Consider the following 20,331-nt stretch of genomic DNA (forward strand, 5'->3'; position numbering starts at 1 on the left):
GACCGAGAGCCTTCGCGCAGGCGCGCTGTGGAGGGATGCGGCCTCCCTTGGTGTTTCGCGCATCTGCGCAGTTGGTATTATTGTGACTGTCGGGCCGTGGCCCCGGATGTTGTGGCTGCCGGGGGGAGATGGCGGAGGCAGAGGGGGTGGCCGAGGCCCCAGGCCCAGCCTCGGGTCAGATTTTCAAGGGTCGCAGCTGTATGTCTGGCTCCTGGGAGCGGGACCAGCAGGTTGAGGCGGCGCAGCGGGCCCTGGTGGAGGTGCTGGGGCCTTACGAGCCTCTGCTGAGCCGAGTGCAGGCAGCCCTGGTGTGGGAGCGGCCAGCCAGGAGCGCCCTGTGGTGCCTGGGGCTGAACGCGGCTTTCTGGTGAGAGAACTGGATCCTCGGAAACCCTCCGAGGCGCGAATTCGTCAGGTTTCTCTAAGGCTCTATCTCTCGCCTCCTTTGTTTCCTTCGCTGCACTGGCTCCTACCTGTACCTGCCTAATTTTGCCTCACCTCCTTCCACTCTTTCCCGCCTGAAGCTTTGGCACCGCAGTTCTTAGGGCCTTCCAGTTGTTTCCCCTGCTTTACGTGCACCCTCGCCCCGCACATACGGCAGGAGCTTCTAGTGACATCTTGAGCCGCTCACAGTGAGCGAAGGCGCCTCATTTTAACCAAGGGAAGCTGTGTCCCGTTAAGGCCATCACCTCCCTTCTCTTGTCTGCTCAACAGTCTCGAGATCTTAGTGCTTATTGTTGGGGTAGGTGAGTAAGGCGTGAGATCTTGAAAAGGGATCCATAGGTGTAATAAGGAAACAGGGTTAAACGACCTGAATTAGCATGTTAGATAGACATCCTTTTGCCCACTCAGGAAGTTTGCGAAGTCTGAGAGTCCGTGAGAGCCTCCATAACTGCAACTTGAAAGAAAATTACAAGCTTTTGAAGACAGTTATGAAATAGTGATTGTGGGATTTCACCCATTTCAAAGCCACTTAAGACGACTTCTCCGTGTTCCAAGGAATTAGGCATCCTTCGCCACTGTTTATATGCTAGGAAATTGAGGGTGCCTAAGTGTTTTTCTGAGCTGGGATAGTAGGGCTAAAAATATGCTTAAAGAATCTGTCTGTGTCATGCTGTGTGAAAATGGAACTGCTGCTTCCCTGAGTTGTCATCTCCTGAAGTGAACTTAGGTCTTCATAGGATCTGCCAAGCAGAGCTTGGATTTATTCATAACTAGGGAAGTAATACTGATCAGATTCCAAGGGAGCTCAAGTGGGGGGGGGGGGGGGCTTTTACAGCTGAATGAAAAATAAAGCAGTTCTGGATAAGCTTGAAACAAAACAAAATGTGTGTTTCCAAAACATAATTGTTTTTGCTAAAAATATCTTTCCTCTTGAAATTCTTGGTCTTAAAACCAAAATATTTGTTATTCTTTGAAAGAACGTTTTCAGTGAGCTGGAGCAAAAGAAATAATTCCAAGTTCATTGACAGGAAGACACTGCGGAGGTATATATTACATTAATCGTCTCCTGGTTTGAAGGAGACTCGGGTTGGAGGTGTCATAGCAGTCTCTGGTATTTGTTGCTTCTAGAGTCTTGAGCAAACTTGATAAACTTTTCCTCCAGGATTCTTCATTTATTTTTGGTAGTGCTTCTTCCTTGATCCCCAGGTACCTACTCTCTCCCAGGCTCTCTGTCAGAAAACTTTTAACTGTAGCACCTCATTCTGGAGCATTTCCCCAAATGACCTTATCTTCTTTTCCTCTCACCTCCACATCCCAGACCGTAGACCCAGACCATTAAGTCAAAACTTCCTTGCCTACAATGGGATTGTATTATTAGGAAAAGAGCTGATCATGAATCAGTTTGTATTAAAGTGTGACTGACTGATGCATAAAAACATTGGCAGCATTTAAATGAATTCTGATAAAGCAAGGGTTTATTAATGCAAATAGATCAGTAGCATGTATGTTGTTATTTTTGAGGAGAGGACCTTCCACATGATCCTTGCCTGAGAAAGATCTTCTGGGTAGAATGTGGGGTGGAAGTCTGCTCATACATGTGTTTAAATGTTACAGTTACCTTTAATTTGCTGGTTCCCAACAGCATTTACTTAAGTTTACTAATATGCTATGTTTAGAATGTCACATCCCTTTCTCCTACTCCTGGGTCTCTCAATGCATTGATGCCAATCGGTCTTTATCTCTGGCATTTCCTCATAGCTTGCCTGCTGTGTATCCAGTAGGCATTTACTCTTGTTACATTCCCATCAGGCTCTAAGTAGGTGGGGGAGAGATGTAGCAAAATGAGGGTGTGACTCTTGAGAGTGAAAGAACAACTGGGTGTACTATTTATGGAGAGGACTCATACCTGTGAAGTTTACAAAATGACTGACTGATGGTGGTAAGGATCCAGAAGTGAGGGTTGTTTAGCATTGGAGTTCACAGGGTGGTTTGTTTTAGGAAATCAGCTTCCCTGGAAGGTGATTTGAGGTTCACAGTAAAAGTCAGACTACATTCCAGTAGCATCAAATTGAATATGGGTGTAGATATTTTGCTTAGGAATGTCAAAGAGTAATTGCTTTGTTCTCATTTCATTTAAAAAGGTATTTAGGAAATGCAGGTGGGTCTTCAGTGCAGGTCACAGAGAAATCAAATCTGAAGTATTTTATTTTTCAGTACTTGTTTTGAATAATGATACATCATTAACTGAGGTGTTTTATACATTTCGAGGTATTAGAAGACTGAATAGGAGTACAAACAAATCATCAGAATTCAGGTAGGTAGCTCTTAACTTTCAATGTTCTATCTTCTCAGTTGAGGTTTTCCTGTACCCGTGAATGTGCCCTCTTACATTTTAATAAAGAACATAAAAAAGAGGGATAGATGAGATGCCTCGCTACTATAGTATTTCAAGGCTTTCCTTCTTAATTTTCCAGTTCCAGAAAAATTACAGTGATTGTGATCTTTAGCCTATATTGCTCCTTGCTTCACTTATATGTATTTTTTCTAGTATAACAACAGGAACATCAGGCCTTCCTTATCAATATCAGGCCTGTATTTTCATTAGCCTCAACACCACCTGTAAATGAGTGATTTGGGGGAAGAATATCTGAGTCAACAAGAATCTATCCTGACAGGATAAGAAAAGAACAGGTTCTACTAACTTTTTGGTTGGACTCATTCCTAGGAGATAAGGGAAGGATAAAGGAGCCCATGAAAGGAGGCTCTCAACCCTTGCACTGCCTCCTATGAAAAGCACATGATTCAAGGGGGTTGGGGACTAGGGGTGGGAGGGGCAGATGACTGCTGAGCTCCATTCCAGTTTTTCACATTCTGTGATTCTAGGTGGTTAGGAATATTGACTTAGAGCAGTCCACAAACTTTTTTTTCTTTTTGATAAGATCTCTGTTGGGATCTGTTTTTAGAGTCACTAGTCTGAGTTAACCATACTGTATTTTAGGGGGTATTTGGAGAAGGAAATGGCAACCCACTCCCGTGTTCTTGCCTGGAGAATCCCAGGGACGGCGGAGCCTGATGGGCTGCCATCTATGGGGTCACACAGAGTCGGACACGACTGACATGACTTAGCAGCAGCAGCAGGAAATTCTTGTTTTCGCAATGGGAGAAAGGTGATTCCCCTCCCTGAATACGCCCAAGTGAAAAAATGACCCAAGAAGTGATTATACAGCAACGCTGATTTAAAAGGTTAGAATTTGAGGCGGGGGCGGGGGGGAAACAGTAGTGAGAGATAGGAAATGGAAGGGAGGGCCTGTTAAGTAGAGGCATTTATTCTGTGAATAAACAATATATACATCAAATTTCAGATGAAATCTATTGAGCAGGTGTTTCTGATGATAGTCTTTGGAGGGTTCTTCTTGCATTTGGTAGCAGGAAGGACTCCCAGAGATGCCTCGTTGTTGTCGCTAAGTCATGTCCAGCTCTTTGCTACCCCATGAACTGTAGCACGCCAGGCTTCCCAGTCCTTCACTGTCTCCCTGAGCAGGGAGGATTCCCAGAGATGTCTTGGCTTCCTTTTTTTTTTTTCCTTTTTGCCTCTGTTTTGCCAAAAGTTTTTATCTGTTCTGATTTTAAGGTTGGGTGCTTTCTGTCCATTAACATAAGGTGGGTCGTTTGCAGCTAGCTGGTTTCATTTCTGGTTTTGTACAGGCAGCAACCAGCACTACATGATATAGGTTGCGTTAATTTTTTTTTTCTTTCTAATTTACCAGTGACTGGCTCATTAACCAGACAGCCGCAAGTGCGGAACAATAATGGGCTTTCTGTCCCTATAGGATGGGCTGCTTTGTTCTGAAGTGCCACTGAGAGAAGCTTACTCTGTAATAACAAAGAAACCCAGAAATAGTATCTTCTTTGATTGAAAATAGACATGTGATCTTTCTTTTGTTTATGATTATAGCAGACTCTAATTTACCTATACTAATGATGAGGATCCATGCTATAGTTGACCTCAAAAAATTGTTTCATTTTGGAATTTCTCATGATTTTTCTGGACACCAGACTGTTTTTCTAATAAGTATTTTATTTAGACTGATAGTTAATTGAATTTTAGCCCCTAGTAAAGGGGGTGGATAATTTATAAAAGGACAAAAAAAAAAAACCAAACAATAATAAATCAATGGATATATACATTTTTACTCATTAATAATAAAAAATCTAATATAAGTGGCAGTGAGTTACTAATTTCTGCTTATTAGGTTTTTAAAAATGATAGTATTTAATTCTGGGCCAAATATGGAAAATCTGGTGTATGGTTAATGGGAATATGAATTTGACAACCTTTCTGGAAACTAATTTGACAACAGTATTGATACTTAAAAAGTTAATACCTTTTCAAGGGCTGGGAGAAATGGGGAGTGATTGCTAACCGGTATGGGGTTTTTTGGGGGGTGATTAAAATGTTCTAAATCAGATGATGATGATAGTTGCAACTCTGAGATACCAAAAAACACTGCATTTGACTGTTTAAAAGGTATATTTTATGGTATGCAAACTGTATCTCTGTAATGCTGTTAAAATAGTTTTTGACCTAGTAGTTCCATTTAAAGTAATCATAAGGAAGGTCAGATTTATGCTCAGTGATACAGAGTTCAGCTTTATTTTATTACATCAAAAATTGGAAGCATCTCAGTTCAATTAGGGAAAAGTTTAAAAGTAATTGTATCTGGGTAATTATCCTCAAGTTGTGCGTGCTTTGCTGGTGATAAAGGAAAACCTATCTATGGATTTTTAAATGAAGGAGAACGTTTTTAAACCAGGTATCCTTCCATGGAGTATTTTATATGTGAATATTTTTTTAACTGAAGGGAATAATCTCTCGCTATTTTGGGATATGTGTGTGGATAATGAGTTGTTTATTTTTTAAACTTTTTACTGTGGAAAATTGGAAAACTTATATATAAGCAAGCAGAATAATATTGTGTATCACCACGTACCTAGCTTTTAAAATGTTCAGTTCTTTAAAAAAAAAAAAATGTTCAGTTCTTGGCCAGTTTTGTGTCTTCTATACCTCAGTCCTTTTCCACCTCCTCCTTTCTTGTTTTGAGGCAAGAAACCAGTTTGTCCTGTAAAGTGTCCTACAGATTGTATTTTGCTGATTGCATCCCTGTGGCTTAACACGTTCCTCTGTGCTCTTCTGTGTATTTCCTGTAAATTGGTAGCTGAATCTAGAGGCTTGACCAGATTTAGGGTAAAAAAATTTTTTTTGGCAGACTGGTAATGGTGTATTAATTTTATTTTCTTCCTTAATTATGAACTATATTTTCTGAAATTTCTTCTACAAACATGCTTGCCATTAGAAATAAAAAAAATAAATATCATTAAGGAAAAGTGTATTGTGAGCCTCCTACAATTGGTAGAAGGAGTAATGGGCTATGGGCAATAATCAAATTAAATAATTCACATGTGAATATCCAGAGTTGCCTGCAGTTGTAGTTGTTTTTGCTAAGTTGGAAAGTTCTCATGATGATTATAGTTGCTGAAAAAATGTTTTGCATGTTGTCTTATCCAGCTTGTACACTGTTATATCTGTATGTGAATTTTTTGGCTTGCAGAAATAGACATTGGAGGACGAAACTAATCCAGAGGAATCCTCCCTTATTTGTCATCTTTTCTTTCTTATACCAATCTCACAAGTACTTTATCTTCAATGATGTCTTGTCCTTGTACATAGTTGCAGAGTTGGTTATTTTTTTAACAGGTAGGCATCCAGTGCAGTTCAGTTCAGTCGCCCAGTCGTGTCTGACTCTTTGCAACCCCATGGACTTCAGCACGCCTGGCTTCCCTGTCCATCACCAACTCCCAGAACCTACTCAAACTCATGTCCATCGAGTTAGTGATGCCATCCAACCATCTCATCCTCTGTCACATCCAAGTTACCTCCATAAAATAAAAGCATAATGTGACTTCAGTATATCCCAAGCACACCAATCTGAGACTGATACTTCCTTTTGTTTAAGGAGGAAAGGTGTACACACTACACTTATCCATATTCTTTTATATTTGATAGACCCCTAAAGGATTTAATAACATTTGATATTGTCTTCCCTGATAGTTCAGTTGGTAAAGAATCCTCCTGCAATGCAGGAGACCCCAGTTTGATTCCGGGGTCGGGAAGATCTGCTGGAGAAGGGATAAGCTTCCCACTCCAGGATTCTTGGACTTCCCCGGTGGCTCAGCTGGTAAAGAATCGCCTGCAATGCGGGAGACCTGGGTTTGATCCCTGGGTTGGGAAAATCCCCTGGAGAAGGGAAAGGCTACCCACTCCAGTATTCTGGCCTGGAGAATTCCATGGACTGTTAGTCCATGGGGTTGCAAAGAGTCGGACATGACTGAGTGACTTAAAATTTTGGGGCTTCCCTTGTGGCTCAGCTGGTAAAGAATTCACCTGCAATGTGGGAGACCTGGGTTCGATCCCTGAGTTGGGAAGATCCCCTGGAGAAGGGAAAGGCTACTCACTCCAGTATTCTGGCCTGGAGAATTCCATGGACTAGTCCATGGGGTTGCAAAGAGTTGGACGCGACTGAGTGACTTTCAGTTTCACTTTCAGGTACCTTGGAGGGGGCTTCCCAGGTGGCGCTAGTGGTAAGAAGCTTATCTGCTAGTGCAGAAGATGTAAGAGATGCTGGTTCAATTCCTGGGTTGGGAAGATCCTCTGGAGGAGGAAATGGCAATCCACTCCAGTACTCTAGCCTGGAGAATTCCATGGACAGAGGAGCCTGGCAGGGTCCATAGGGTCCCATAGAGTCAGACACAACTGAAGTGACTTAGCATGCATGCACGTAGGTACCTTGAAGAGGTCAACTCTAGTGGTTTGAGGTGAACTTTCCATTAAGATTTTATCTATTTGGAAGAAGCTATTTTTCCAAGAATTGTTATTTTACATGGGGCTTCCCTCACAGCTCAGTTGGTAAAGAATCCACCTGCAATGCAGGAGACCCTGGTTCAATTCCTGGGTTGGGAAGATCTGCTGGAGAAAGGATAGGCTATCCACTCCTGTATTCTTGGGCTTCCCTTGTGACTCAACTGGTAAAGAATCTCCACCTACAATGTGGGAGACCTGAGTTCAGTCCCTGGATTGGGAAGATCTCCTGGAGAAGAGAAAGGCTACCCACTCCAGTATTCTGGCCTGGAGAATTCCATGGACTGTATAGTCCGTGGAATCACTAAGACTCAGACATGACTGAGTGACTTTCACTTCACAGAAAAGCTCTTCTTCCTCTTAAGTTTCTGCAAGTTGGCTTGTTCAAGGAAAGGCTATCCTGTGTCTGGCTCTAAAATTGCATTACTGACCAGGATTAATCCTTTCTCACACACTTTTCCTGTGTTGTCTTACCATTTCAAATCCCAGCTTAGATGTCCTCGTTGTTATTGTTATCTTGTCATGCTATGTTACAAACATGTACTGACATAAATCCACTTGAGAATAAGGTCCATGTGTTACTCTTTTCTGTAACTGGTCTACTTACCATAAGGCCCTCAGCATATAGTAGGCAATTAATAAATGTTTGAATTGAGGTTGAAGCATAGGTGGGGGCTTGTAACAGGCTACTAAAATAGTTCAGCTCTTGGAGAAACTGTGTTCTTATCGCCATCATCTTTGAAAAACTGACCTTTCTTAGGAAAGTTTAGTATCCTTTCCCTACCTCAGTTTGTATTTGCGTTAGCAGCTGTGATCTGGAAAGTGGACATTGCAGACAGTCTGGATTGCCTCCCTAGAGAGCCCTCCCAGGTACTTCAGAGAGCAGAGTCGTGCCACATCCTGCTGCTGGGATACAGAAGCAGCAGCACGGGCGAGCAGGTGCTCTCAGCCCTTACCCTTGGCCTTGCTCAACTTCCTAGTTTGTTGAGGTGATGAGCTGACTTTGGAGAGAAGATTAATGGCCTTGGGGCAGCTCTTGAGGCTTACTCCTGTTAAACTACTTTCCTTCTTTAATTTTGTGTATAATTACAGTATCCTTGAAGTGATGGGGTGGAAATATTGGAATAAGGTTGCCATTAGTGACTGGGTTTCTCTAAGTTCTTGGTTTCTTCCATCCCTCATTTTTTTGTATTGTTTAAAATACATAACATGGATTCATGTTTATTGAAAACAGTGCAAAACATCTAGAGACCAAAATTAAAGTTCTCTGACAGTCCCTGAATGCATATATGTATTCATAGGTACACACAAATACAGCTTTTAAAAAAAAGAACATAAGGATTATACTCTTAGTATGGTATTCTGTGAATATGTCAGGTCATTAGGTAATGTGTTGTGTCAAGATGATAAGAGATCGTTTATAACCATGAATGATCTCTTGGTCATCCTTATCCTCATTTGATCAGTTGCTGTGACAATAGCTAATAACACTGCTCCTTTGTAAAATTGAATAGGACATGTATCGGGCATATATAGGTGCCTTATTTGTATTTTCTTGTCTTTTTAGCAAGATCAACCATGGTATTTTTAAAGATTATTTTATTTGTTTATATTTGACTCTGCTGGGTCTTTGTTGCTGTGCAGGCTTTTCTCAAGTTTCCGTGAGCAGGGGCTACTCTCTCTAAGTTGAGGTGCTCGGGCTTCTCATTACAGTGGCCTTCTCTTGTTAAGCACCACAGGCTCTAGGGCATATGGGCTCAGTAGTTGGAGCTTCCGTGCTCCAGAGCACAGGCTCAATAGTTGTGGCACACAGGCTTGGTTGCTCCACAGCATGTGGGATCTTCCTGGATCAGAGATTGACTCTATCTTCTGCATTGGCAGGCGGATTCTTCACCACTGAGCACCAAGGAAGCCAACTATTATACTTTTATAAGTGATTTAAGCATGTTGTTTCTAATACCTACAAACAATCCTGCATGATTTGTTATTGTTAATATCACATGTAGATGGGGAAACTGAGGCTTAAGGAAGTTTAACCTAATTTACTCAAAGTCATACAACTAAGAATTCCTGTTCAGAGAAATAGACTCAAGTCAATCTAGCTTTAAAAGCCATACCTAACTGCCCTGCTGAACTGCTTCTCTGGTGATGCATTTGGCCTACCTCAATTCCTTGGTGGCTCAGTGTTAAAAAATCTGCCTGTCAGTGCAGGAGACGTGGGTTCGATTCCTGGGTTGGGAAGATCCCTGGAGAAGGAAATGGCAACCCGCTCCAGTATTCTTGCCTGGGAAATCCTATGGACAGAGTAGCCTGGTGGGTTGGAGTTCATGGGTTTGCAAAGAGTCAGACACGACTTAGCAACCAAACAACAACAAAGATCTTAGAACAGTTGTTTCTCAAACCATCTTCAGTGAAGGACTAGTGTTGTCATTTTCCCCAGTCTATATCTGATCAATATTTTTGTAAAATACAATATAAATAAGTTACTAGATAAAAAGGCACACAAAATACAAACCCAAATATATCCTTATGTTCGAAATTACTTGGTCAAATTGCTATAAACATTACTAAATTCTTGCTTTCAGTTTCTGTACTTCCTGACAGTCTGGTAAAATCACTGGACTACAGACACTCTGCAGGCACTGCCCTGGAGTCTTTTGAGTTGGATCATAGAAAGATTCATAAGGACCAACCTTTTTTTTTTTTTTTTTTGTAAAAAAATTTTATTGTGAAAGACTCTAAATATACACAGAAGTAGAGAGAAGAGCATAAAGAATTTCATGTACTCATCACCCAGCTTCAGCAGTTATCAACTCACAGTCAGGCTTGTTTCCTCTTCTTTCACATCCTTTGCCCCTGCCAGGCTCTTGTTTTGACACAAATCCCAAATAGTATGTATCTCTAAAAGATAGGGACTCTTTAAAAACATAACTTCCATAATATCATCATATCCCCCCAAATTAACAGTAATTCCTTAATATTTTCAGATCTACTGTCAGTGTTCCGATTTCCCAAATTTTTTGTAAACATCTCTTTATGGTTGATTCTTTCAAATAATAATTAGCTTTTCCTTCATTCTGTTAATGCGATACATTACAGTTGTTGATTTTTGTATCTTGAACCACCCTTGTGTTTGTGGGATAGATCCCTGGAATTAGTCATGGTGTATAATCCTTTTAATATGCTGCTGAATTCATGTTGATAATATTTTACTAAGGATTTTTGCCTCTATATTCATAATATGTATTGGACTATAGTTTTCTTGTAGTGTTTTGTCTGGCTTTGGTATCGAGTCAGGTTTTCTGGGAAGTTTGAGAAGGGTTGGTGTCAATTCTGAAGAACTGGTTTTTAGATGGAGCTTCAGTGCTCACTTTCTATGTGTCCTTGACCAAGTTGGTTCACTTTTTTGTCTTTGTTCCTTTATCTGTGAAAGGATATCTGATTGAGTTAGCTGTTCTTTAATGCACTTCTGTCAGTTTATTGCCCTGAACCAGGGTCTAATTTTATAGAAAGATGTTTGCTTTCATCATAACAACTTGTTCAGTTTGAGAATGAATTTTGGGGATTCCCTGGCCGTCCAGTGGTTAGGACTCTGAGCTTTCTCTGCTGAGGGCCCAGGTTCAATCACTGATTGGGGAACTCAGATCCCATAAGCCACACAGTATGGCAGAGAAACCCCAAAACAGACAACAAAAAAGATGAATTTCTTCTTGAAATTAATAGAATCACAGACTTGAAAGTTGAAAGGGGCTCTAAGTTTATTTGATTTAGTCATTTGCCTTTGCAGAAGCAAGTTCTTATCTCTACACCATAGGTAAAATAGCTAAAGTCCGTTGAGTTTAAGTGATTTTTGTCAAGGTATATAGCTAGCACTTAAGTCTGTTTGCCACAGAACCAGTAGTGCACATATGGTCTTTTATGAAATTAGCTTAAGTGGATAATGATCTTCTCTTTTGCCTTCCTTTTAGGTTCTTTGCCCTGACATCCCTTCGTCTTGTGTTTTTACTTGCATTCAGCTCAATGATCATTGTGTGTATAGATCAATGGAAGAACAAAATCTGGCCTGAAATAAAAGGTGAGTTTGGTAGGATTTAGAACATTCTGAACTGGAAATGGTCTGTCATTTTTACCTGTAGTTTTAGGAGTTTCTGGAGGAGTATGTGAAGCTGGGAATAGCTTTTGAAGTCTGAATTATTTGCTTTAGGAGACACTTGAAGGGCTAGCGCCCCACCCGCAGTTCCTTAGAGCTGAGTTCTGTCCTTCCCATTGTTCGTTGTAAAGCTCAGGAAATCTGTATTCACCACCTGAGATATCCTTTCCTCCATAATTGGCATGAGGAATAGTCCTCAAATTGTTAAATAATTTTCCTCATTGGATACTGCATCATTACCAAGGCAGTATCAATTTGCCTCTCAGGAATTTCTGACTAATAGGAGGTTAGGGGAGTAAGGAATAACAGTAGCTTTGGGATTTCAGAGCAAGGAGAGGAGTAAGAGTGGCATTACAGTTAGCAGAGGTGGGCAGTGGTAGGCTGGGCAGTTGGTTTGGGTGGAGACTGAGAGTGAGGAAAATTGATGTAGGTTGGACATGTTATTTTTGAAGTGCTGGCAGAATGTTCAAACCAGAGTGTACAGTTTTTAAATACATTCCCATCCTATTTTGCAGAGACTTCAAGGAATCATATAGTTCACCCACCTGTCCTATGGCTAGTGAATGTCAGAAGACTTTTCATCATTGATTGTAGTTACTGGGTCTCTTTTTAAAGAGAAGAGCAGATCTCCAGAGTTAAAGTAGTCATAGCATGCGCTGGCACGCACTGATGCATAAGAGCAGCCCAGACACACTTGGGGGGGGGCCGGTGAACTTTTTTGTGTGCACCCTGGCTCTCGGCTGTGGTAATTAGAAGGGGCCCTAATGCTCCACTTGAATTCCCACCCCATCCTACCAGAGAAATGAGCAGGCACTAGCTACCATTTCCTTGTCTGTAGCTCCCTAACTGGCAGTATAACATGGTATCTCCTTTTCATTGGCTATTACTGTTTTCCTTTTCCCCAAACCTATTAAAACTTGAGCTGTCAGACCAACAGCCTAACATTTTCATGTTTTGTTTTCCCTACCAACTAATGCTGGTGTTTGTTTTAATATTGTAGTGCCAAGACCCGACGCGTTAGACAATGAGAGGTATGGAATGCTAATTAAATCCCTTTTTGTTGCTCTGATTGATTCTCTTGTTGTAATATTCTGGTTACAGGTTGTTAACTCCATGTTCTGGATACAAATTAGAAGCTGAGAACCTAGTCTGTTGCAAATAATCATTTTAACAAATCCTAAAGTTTAGGCAGCAGTAGGTTGAGACGCTGAGTGTCCTGTGATACTTATAAGAGACATTTCTAAGAAAACAGCATTAGAGTGCTGACGTACCAAGGAATTATTCATATTCAGCCTGTGTAAAAACTTAGAGGCAACTTACCTCATTTGTCTCCGGGCTTTTATAAAAACGAGGTCATTTAGTGTTTCCTGTGACCTTCGGCCGTTTAAAGTTCCTGGTCAAAAAATACATTCGTTTCTAGCATCAGCAAGCCAAAGATTCCTCTTGTGGCTTACTGCTCCTGCTTTCATTTTTGAGTTCATTCATGTCATGTGTTGGATTGTCTTTGCTGGGTTTATTTTGGTTTTGCTTTGTTTGTTTTCTCTCTAAGGGGCACATCCATTGCCTCCACCCCACTCTCCGCAGTGCCGTCAGACTGTGCTGTGCCTTTTCTCCTGGATTGCAATCACAGTGGATTGCAACGGTCTGAGCACAGGAAAGCTGCTTTTAAGCACAAAGGGCCTAGGAGCTGGTGGCAGGTTTACACACGTGGATTGGGCTGCTGGCTCATAGGGTGGAGTTGTCAGAACAAGTTTGCTCTCCTAGTCTTTAAATTCAAGTTTCAACCTGGAGCGCCAAGAAGAAAGTCATGCTTCACCTCTAGAGCACCTCGGGCTAGCCACTCCCCCACCCCTATTTAAACCCGGAACCATCTGCTGCCTTCAAAGTGAGATGGGGGGTAGCCCTCAGCACCCTCCTTTCACAGCTCCCCCTTCTCTTTCCCATAGCTGGGGCTTTGTGCACCCTCGGTTGCTCAGCGTGCCCGAGCTCTGCCACCACGTAGCTGAAGTCTGGGTTAGTGGGACCATTTTCATAAGGAATCTTTTGCTTTTCAAAAAGCAAAACCCAGGCAAGGTAAGACTCTTCCCTTTTTCACTCTCATTTCTGGCTTCTCAGTTCAGTTCATGCTAAACTGAAATAGCCCTTTTACTACACATCCTCATTCAAGAAAGAAAAGACCATGGTGCTGGTAGAGACAAGGGAAGTCATAGGAAGGGGCTTCTGACCAGCCACTAGGACTAGGGCAAGAACTCGATGACTCCTTCAGGTGCTTGCCACTTAGAATAGGCCGTCTTCCTGCCCCAAGATGGGAAGGAAAGCTTGCTTGTGTGCATTCTGTGTCATATTAAACATGTGGTAGGTGGTTGAGGTTTTTATTTTACTTTGTCTTAAAAAAGCCCACCACCAGCACTTGTTTTCAGAGAGAATTTTTGGCTCAGTCCTATTCAAACCAATTTCCCAGCATGAAAGCTGCAGCCCTGTGGGGTTAGCCGTGTGAGAGGAGTTTGAATAGGAGTGGCCATGGTCCCTTTTCTCCCCAGCAGAATCACCATCAGATGCAGCAGTGGCTAGCTAGGTACATGTCATTCTGACATGTCCATGCTTTATACAGAGGTCATAAAAAATCATTTCAGTCACATCTCCATCTTACCTGCCTCCCATCCCCACCCCATCCCCTGCCATATAGCAGAAACTTAATATTGTTTCCTGACACCCCTAGTTCTGCTTGCTGAGCTGTGGGATACTGACCTTTTTGGCTGTCTTGGGCCGCTACATCCCTGGGCTCCTGCTCTCCTACTTAATTCGTAAGTATGGTATATACCTCCCCCACAAGCTTAACCTACTCATAGCTTTTCTAGCCATAGCTAACTTTGTCTGGAGAGAGGACTTTTATATTTTGGTTTTCCAGGAAATGACCTTTTTATATTTTCATGTCCTGTTTAGAGTCATGAAAATACCTTTCTTCTTACCTGTGTCAAGCTCCCCACATATAAAGTCCTTTTCTTACCAAGTTTTAGAAACTGACAAGGGTCCACAAGAAAGGACTGTCTGTTCCTATTTCAGGAGGGAATTTTTAGAGTCAGTGTATTGTGTAACAGTAGAACATAACTCTTAGGATTCTGTTCTAGGTTCTGTTTACCCTGTAGGTTACTAGGTTCTGTTTACCTGGAGCACTTCTCCCCCACCCCACCCCACCCCCGGAGCAGTTCTGTAAATTTAGTGACTTCATATTGGCATGAACTCTGTCTACTTGGGGCTCGAAGAACTGAGCAATGATGACCCTGGTGATTGTATAGCAGAACCTCGGATGATTTGTTGTATAGTTGCCGAGGCATTGTTACCATTTGGTCTTGTTTATGACTCAGTGACACCCATATGCAGGTGACAGCACTGGTTCTGCCCCTGATGTGTCAGCAGCACAGTCCACTGCACACAACCCTGTCAGGGCTACAGAGTCTCTGACCCCAAAAGTCTTCACCTCGTGAAGATGACCTGCAGAATTAAACAGGACCGTTCCACACTAAGTGCCACAGCCCTAAGGACACACGGCAGAGGGACAGTCAGGACTGCATGCGGCCCTTTGTCCATCTCACCACTCTTTCTCACTCCTCAGTTGTCACTGTCATGATGTGGCCCCTCGCTGTGTACCACCGACTGTGGGACCGAGTGTACGTATGGCTGAAGCCCGCGCTGCAGCGGCTAGACTTCAGTGTTCGTGGCTACATGATGTCCAGGCAGAGAGAGAGGCAATGTAAGTGTCCAGGGGAGCCTTCCGTCCATTTGCGCAGTTTGGGGAGGAGAAGAAGCCCATTGGTTTGGCATCGTAGGCCCTTGAACATGGAGAAATGGCATGTGGTTGGTGTGTAGGGGGGTGGTAGGTAGAAGTGATGATCTACTCTAGGGAAATCTCTGCAGGCTTACCAATTTTTCCCTTTGGAATTCTAGACACTCCTATTTTAAACAAATAGGAGAAAAGTTCTTCCAAGTCATATAAAAGACAGTGAAGATATTCCCAGTGTTAGCTGCTTTTTATGAAGCCTGTCCCGTGTGCCCAAGCACTGAGCTGGCTGCTCTGCATACGTTGTCTGTACAACACCCTTAAGAAGAGGGTGGTATTTTCCTTTTCTGGTTGAAGCAACTGAAGCATATGGTTAGTAAATGGCAGAGTAGGTCTTTTAAACTCCTCAGCTGGGCCTCTGTTCACTCCTGAAAGCTGCCTTCCAAAAGTGATTGAAAACTTGCTTCAGAAGCCAGACATACCAGCCTGAGATCCTCCAACCCACAAACGACAGTCAAGCGAACTTTTCCCTCTCTTCTGTGATGTGGTCAGGTTGGGTCTTCATTAATCCCTGGCCTTCTAAGAGCCCTGCACATGGGTGCCAAGGCCCAGCTCCCCCTGACTCAGTCAGTTGAACTTCTCAAAAGCCTGATTCAGCCCAAGTTGCCTTCTCTGTGATAGTGTCCACTTTTCACACTGATATCTGATCTGTTCTTAGGTGATCTTGAGGCTTGTTGACAAGCCTGGTAGTTGATCTGACCTGAACAAAAAGGGTTTCTTTCCTGTGTTATCATGTTATCAGCTTACCTTGCCACTTAGGCTCTGCAGCTCCTTCTTCAGACATCCTTATGTAGGTTTAAGGGGTTCATTCTCTAGTATTCTGACTTGAATGCCTTTGAAATTCGAAGGGGGCGGGAGTTTGCCCTCAAGGGAAGGTGTTCACGGCTTCTGCTCTTCCCACACAGTGCGGCGCAGAGCTCTCCACCCAGAGCATGCTGTGGACAACCACAGTGACAGCGAGGAGGAGCTTGCTGCCTTCTGTCCTCAGGTATCTGGGGTGTGGGAGCTGCCTCACTGGCCAGTTTTTTTAGCTCTGTTTTTACCATCTGGTACTCCTGTTTAGACAGTAAACAGGTTTCCAGGCTCACTGTGGGCTCTCCAGGGACCCAGCTTTTTGCCTTTCTCCAAGGACTTCCCTGCCCCCAAGAGCAGTGAGGAGAGAAGCTAGTATTATATTGGGACTTTGTATGTAGACCTCAGTTTGAGTCTGGTGACCAGCACACCCTCTTCCATGTCTCCTTTTAACCCGTCATTAGGGCAGAACTTCTGCAACTGGCCTGATCACTCTTTAAACAGCACAGCTTGCCTTAGGTCAAGCAGTAACCTGTGCACATCCTCCCAGCCATCTGTGAAAAGTATTCTCTGGGTCAGTTATTTGCATCAGAGTCTTAAGTGGCTGGTTGACTGTCAACACTGCTTTCCTTCCTGGGCTCAAGATTGATGAAAAAGAGTGTCTTCCCTGGGGGAGCAGCCTGCAACAGGTCAGGATTCTGACTAAAGTCGCCATCCATGCCTGGTTACACTGTTAGCCTTAGGCCTTTGGGGCCAGCTCACTGGTGAAGCTGTAAGTGGCAAACTGCATCTGTTTCTGATGGTACCGTTTCTTCATGCTTGTTGGTCTTGTCCTTTCCTCAGCTGGATGATTCCACTGTTGCCAGGGAACTCGCCATCACAGACTCCGAGCACTCGGATGCTGAGGTCTCCTGTACAGACAACGGTACATTCAACCTTTCACGGGGCCAAACACCTCTAACAGAAGGCTCTGAAGGTGAGAGGAACCTTGGACCCGAGTTGATACTGGCTCCGACTGTTGCCGCTCAGCTTTGCAGGCAGCAGGGACACTACCCCTGCCTTTCTGTTTTCCGAACTGTGGATTAGGTGGCGGAGCAGCTTTAGGGGCATGGCTCCAGCCAGATGGCACTGCTGCTGCCCTGGAAGTCCTCAGTCCATTAGTGGCCTCAGGATCGAAGCTCATGGGGGAGAAAGGGGAAGTTCTTTGCCCAGTAAAGGTAACAGAGTCTATAAGTGGAGGGGGAAGGCTGACCAGTGCCAGAAACCCAGGGTGGAAACATCTGGTTATTTGGGGCTGACGTGGTGGGGCTGGGAAACAGGAAGGCCATGCCACAGTTGCCATGTCTCAGACACTCCTCTGTTCTTGCAGACCTAGATGGTCACAGTGATCCAGAGGAATCCTTTGCCAGAGACCTTCCAGACTTCCCTTCCATTAACGTGGATCCTGCTGGCCTGGATGATGAGGACGATACCAGCATTGGGATGCCCAGCTTGATGTACCGGTCCCCACCAGGGGCCGAGGAGTCTCAGGACCCCCCTGCCAGCCGGGAAGAGGCCGCACTGCCGGAGCTTTTGCTTGGTGCCCTGCCTGCAGGATCCAACCTCACCAGCAACCTTGCTAGCCTGGTTTCGCAGGGCATGATCCAGCTGGCCCTGGCAGGGGCCTCCCAGCCAGGCCCGTCTGGCCCACCTCCCCGGAGAGCCGCCAGAGGTGTCCTCAGGGCACCCAGTTCAGACCTGGACACTGATGCTGAGGGGGATGACTTTGAACTTCTGGACCAGTCAGAGCTGAATCAGCTGGACCCTGCCAGTTCCAGGAGCCACTGAGGAGAGACTTCCTTTGGGGGGTCACTGTGGTTTAAGTTTTTTTTTCTCCCCATTCCACTTAAGGTGAAGGGGCAAGGGAAGAACCCAGGTCCCACCTTCTGAATTATATATGTATGCACAGTGGCCTGGTTGATGCTCAGAGGCCTACTGAGAGAGGATACTCACTCCCTTGCTATCAGCTGGATGCTGATATCTGAGCTCAAGTCACCGAAGTGAGAGTGTGCTCCCTTGAGGGACACTTCTCTCCATCAGGATGGTGGTACTTTCGGGGAACAAAGTAGTCAGGGGTATTGGTTCCCTTTTGAGGGGATGCTGCTGTGTGCTTCTAGGTCTGGATGCTCAGAGGCCCTCAGTGAACAGATCCCTTCCCTTCCTTCCCCTGTTTATCATCTCCCTAGAGCTCCAAGTCAGGCAGCTGGAAGAGGTTAACTGTCCTCTTTTGCTAAGCCATGGTTGATTTGCCTTTTTCTAAGCAAACTTGTCCTTTGGTTCTGCAGAGCAGGCCTGCTCCCCTTGCCTCAGCCCATCCTCATTTCTTGAGGCCTACCCCCTAGTGCTTCAGAATCTTGCTTGTGAAGTTTTAGAATGTGAACATGAGGTGTGGGTGGGCTTCTTCCACATTACTTTGGGCTGTGGGGTAGCGGGGTGGGAGGGTGAACGCCTCTGTAGCTCCCCGACTCACTCATTGTTTTGGAGCTGGTTATTTTTGGTGCTGCTAACCCCTGGCTCCATTTGCCCATCAGCCTGAGCAACGAGCAAAGCAATACCATACCATTCCATACCCACTTCCGTGTTCCCGTTCCTTCCCCTGCTCCTCCTCTGGAGAAGCAATAATCCCACACAGGCGATGTCAGAGTAGCACTTTACAGACGGCTCAGTGGCATTCATCCCAGGAGCCACCAGCTCTTCACCCCTGTTCAGCTCCTTTAATAATTTTGTTTTCAACTGCTTCCCAGTTTGGCAGGGCCTCTTTTAAGATGAGCCCAGTTAGCAAGAATTTGCCTGTAATCAGCAGAGACCCCTGTATGGGGTATCTATATGCTACTGCCCCTAGTAAAAATCATGTGAGACAAAAACAAAATGATCATTAGTTTTAAACCCATGCCTCCCCAATCGAGCTCAAGCTGAATTCTCCTAATCATCTTTCCCTCCACATAAATTAACCCTTTGCTGATCCTCAGGGACCACTCCCCCCAACACCCCGCACCTGGGCGATGGATGTTGGACAGAGCCCGTTTTCACGTGCTGCAGGTGGGAGTGCACTAATGTGTTTGCTTTTGGTTGACGGAGAAGGTAGAGGCCAAGGAGTGAAAATAGTCAACGGTGAGAGGAGAGAAGAGCTTGGTGTCTGATTCAGTCACTTCCCTTTGTGTGAAGTTTAGAGAACCAGCCTCTCCCTCACTTTTAGGGTTCTCAGACAGACTTTGGACACCTCTCTTCTCAGAGCCCAGATGTCTTACAGGTGAGCTCTGATGTGGAAGAAAACAGGAGGTGTGGGAAAGGAGTGGGATTTTGTGTGTTTGCATGAGTGTGTGTAGCTTCAAGCCTTGGGAGTTGGCAGGAGGGAGAAAAGGAAGGAGAGCAAAATCTTTGGAAGGTGTTTTTTGTACCTGCAGATCCTGCTCTGAATCTCCTTAGTCCTCCACTGTGAATCCGGATGGGGATGAGGGTGGGAGGGGTGCTGGGGAATAAATCTTGTATGAGAACAACCTTTAAGAGACTTAACGTTGAATGGTGTCTTAGCCTTGAAAGGTCTTGCTAATCTGATGTTATTAGAGGAGGTGACAGCCTCAAAGAAAGCCCAATGTGTGAGGGACCCACTTGACCATCCTTGGTTTTTTGTTTTGTGACGGCCAGAAAAATCACCATGATAGGAGGCTGCCCCCCATCTCCAGGAGAGCCCAGATAGGAGCATAACCGGCATTCCCGGCCGGCATCTAGCCTGCAGTTCCATCATTCTAATTCTTAATATTGTCCGCTCTACGTGTGAAGAGGAGTACAGGTTTCAAAGGCTAATGAGGTTTGAGGTAATAGAGGCTTTTAAAAGTAACACCATGCCCCACTGGATTGTTTGAGCTGCAGGAACAGCTGCTCTTTGGCCTTCAGCTGACCTCAGAAACTAGAAATAACTTATTTTAAGGCTTTGTCCCACTGGCCACTGTGGGCAGGAATGGAAAGCACCTGTCAGGTGTTGCCTTAAGATTGTCTCTGCCAAAAGGAAACTTATACAAGCTTTGTGGCTTACGATCAGCCCCCTCCCAACCATACCTTCAACCACAGCATGTGCTGAGCGCCCCCTGCGTGAGGAGCTGGGTAACGGGCAAACGCAGCGTTATTCCTTGCAGGGCGCCTACGCGTCGTTCT

The 20,331-nt window shown here is 44.3% G+C and overlaps 1 protein-coding gene across 1 annotated transcript; it reads left to right on the forward strand.

Annotated features, from left to right (window-relative positions):
- Positions 1 to 41: 41 nt before the first annotated feature.
- On the forward strand, positions 42 to 19,677 carry RETREG3 (reticulophagy regulator family member 3). Its single transcript, XM_020888036.2, has 9 exons — positions 42 to 367; positions 11,329 to 11,435; positions 12,511 to 12,541; positions 13,457 to 13,583; positions 14,230 to 14,314; positions 15,124 to 15,261; positions 16,254 to 16,336; positions 16,984 to 17,116; positions 17,510 to 19,677. Exons 1-9 carry the CDS (start codon positions 129 to 131, stop codon positions 17,965 to 17,967), a joined length of 1,401 nt encoding a protein of 466 aa, XP_020743695.1. The 5' UTR covers positions 42 to 128; the 3' UTR covers positions 17,968 to 19,677.
- Positions 19,678 to 20,331: the final 654 nt, after the last annotated feature.

The sequence above is a fragment of the Odocoileus virginianus genome, chromosome 17, assembly GCF_023699985.2.
Source record: "Odocoileus virginianus isolate 20LAN1187 ecotype Illinois chromosome 17, Ovbor_1.2, whole genome shotgun sequence".
NCBI lineage: Eukaryota > Metazoa > Chordata > Mammalia > Artiodactyla > Cervidae > Odocoileus > Odocoileus virginianus.

What these genes read in the sequence shown, in the direction of transcription:
- RETREG3 (XM_020888036.2), top strand. Translation starts at nt 129, where the DNA reads ATGGCGGAGGCAGAGGGGGTGGCCGAGGCCCCAGGCCCAGCCTCGGGT. An exon ending in AATCTGGCCTGAAATAAAAG is followed by an intron (nt 11,436 to 12,510) that starts GTGAGTTTGGTA and finishes TTAATATTGTAG; the next exon opens with TGCCAAGACCCGACGCGTTA. An exon ending in TCTAACAGAAGGCTCTGAAG is followed by an intron (nt 17,117 to 17,509) that starts GTGAGAGGAACC and finishes CTGTTCTTGCAG; the next exon opens with ACCTAGATGGTCACAGTGAT.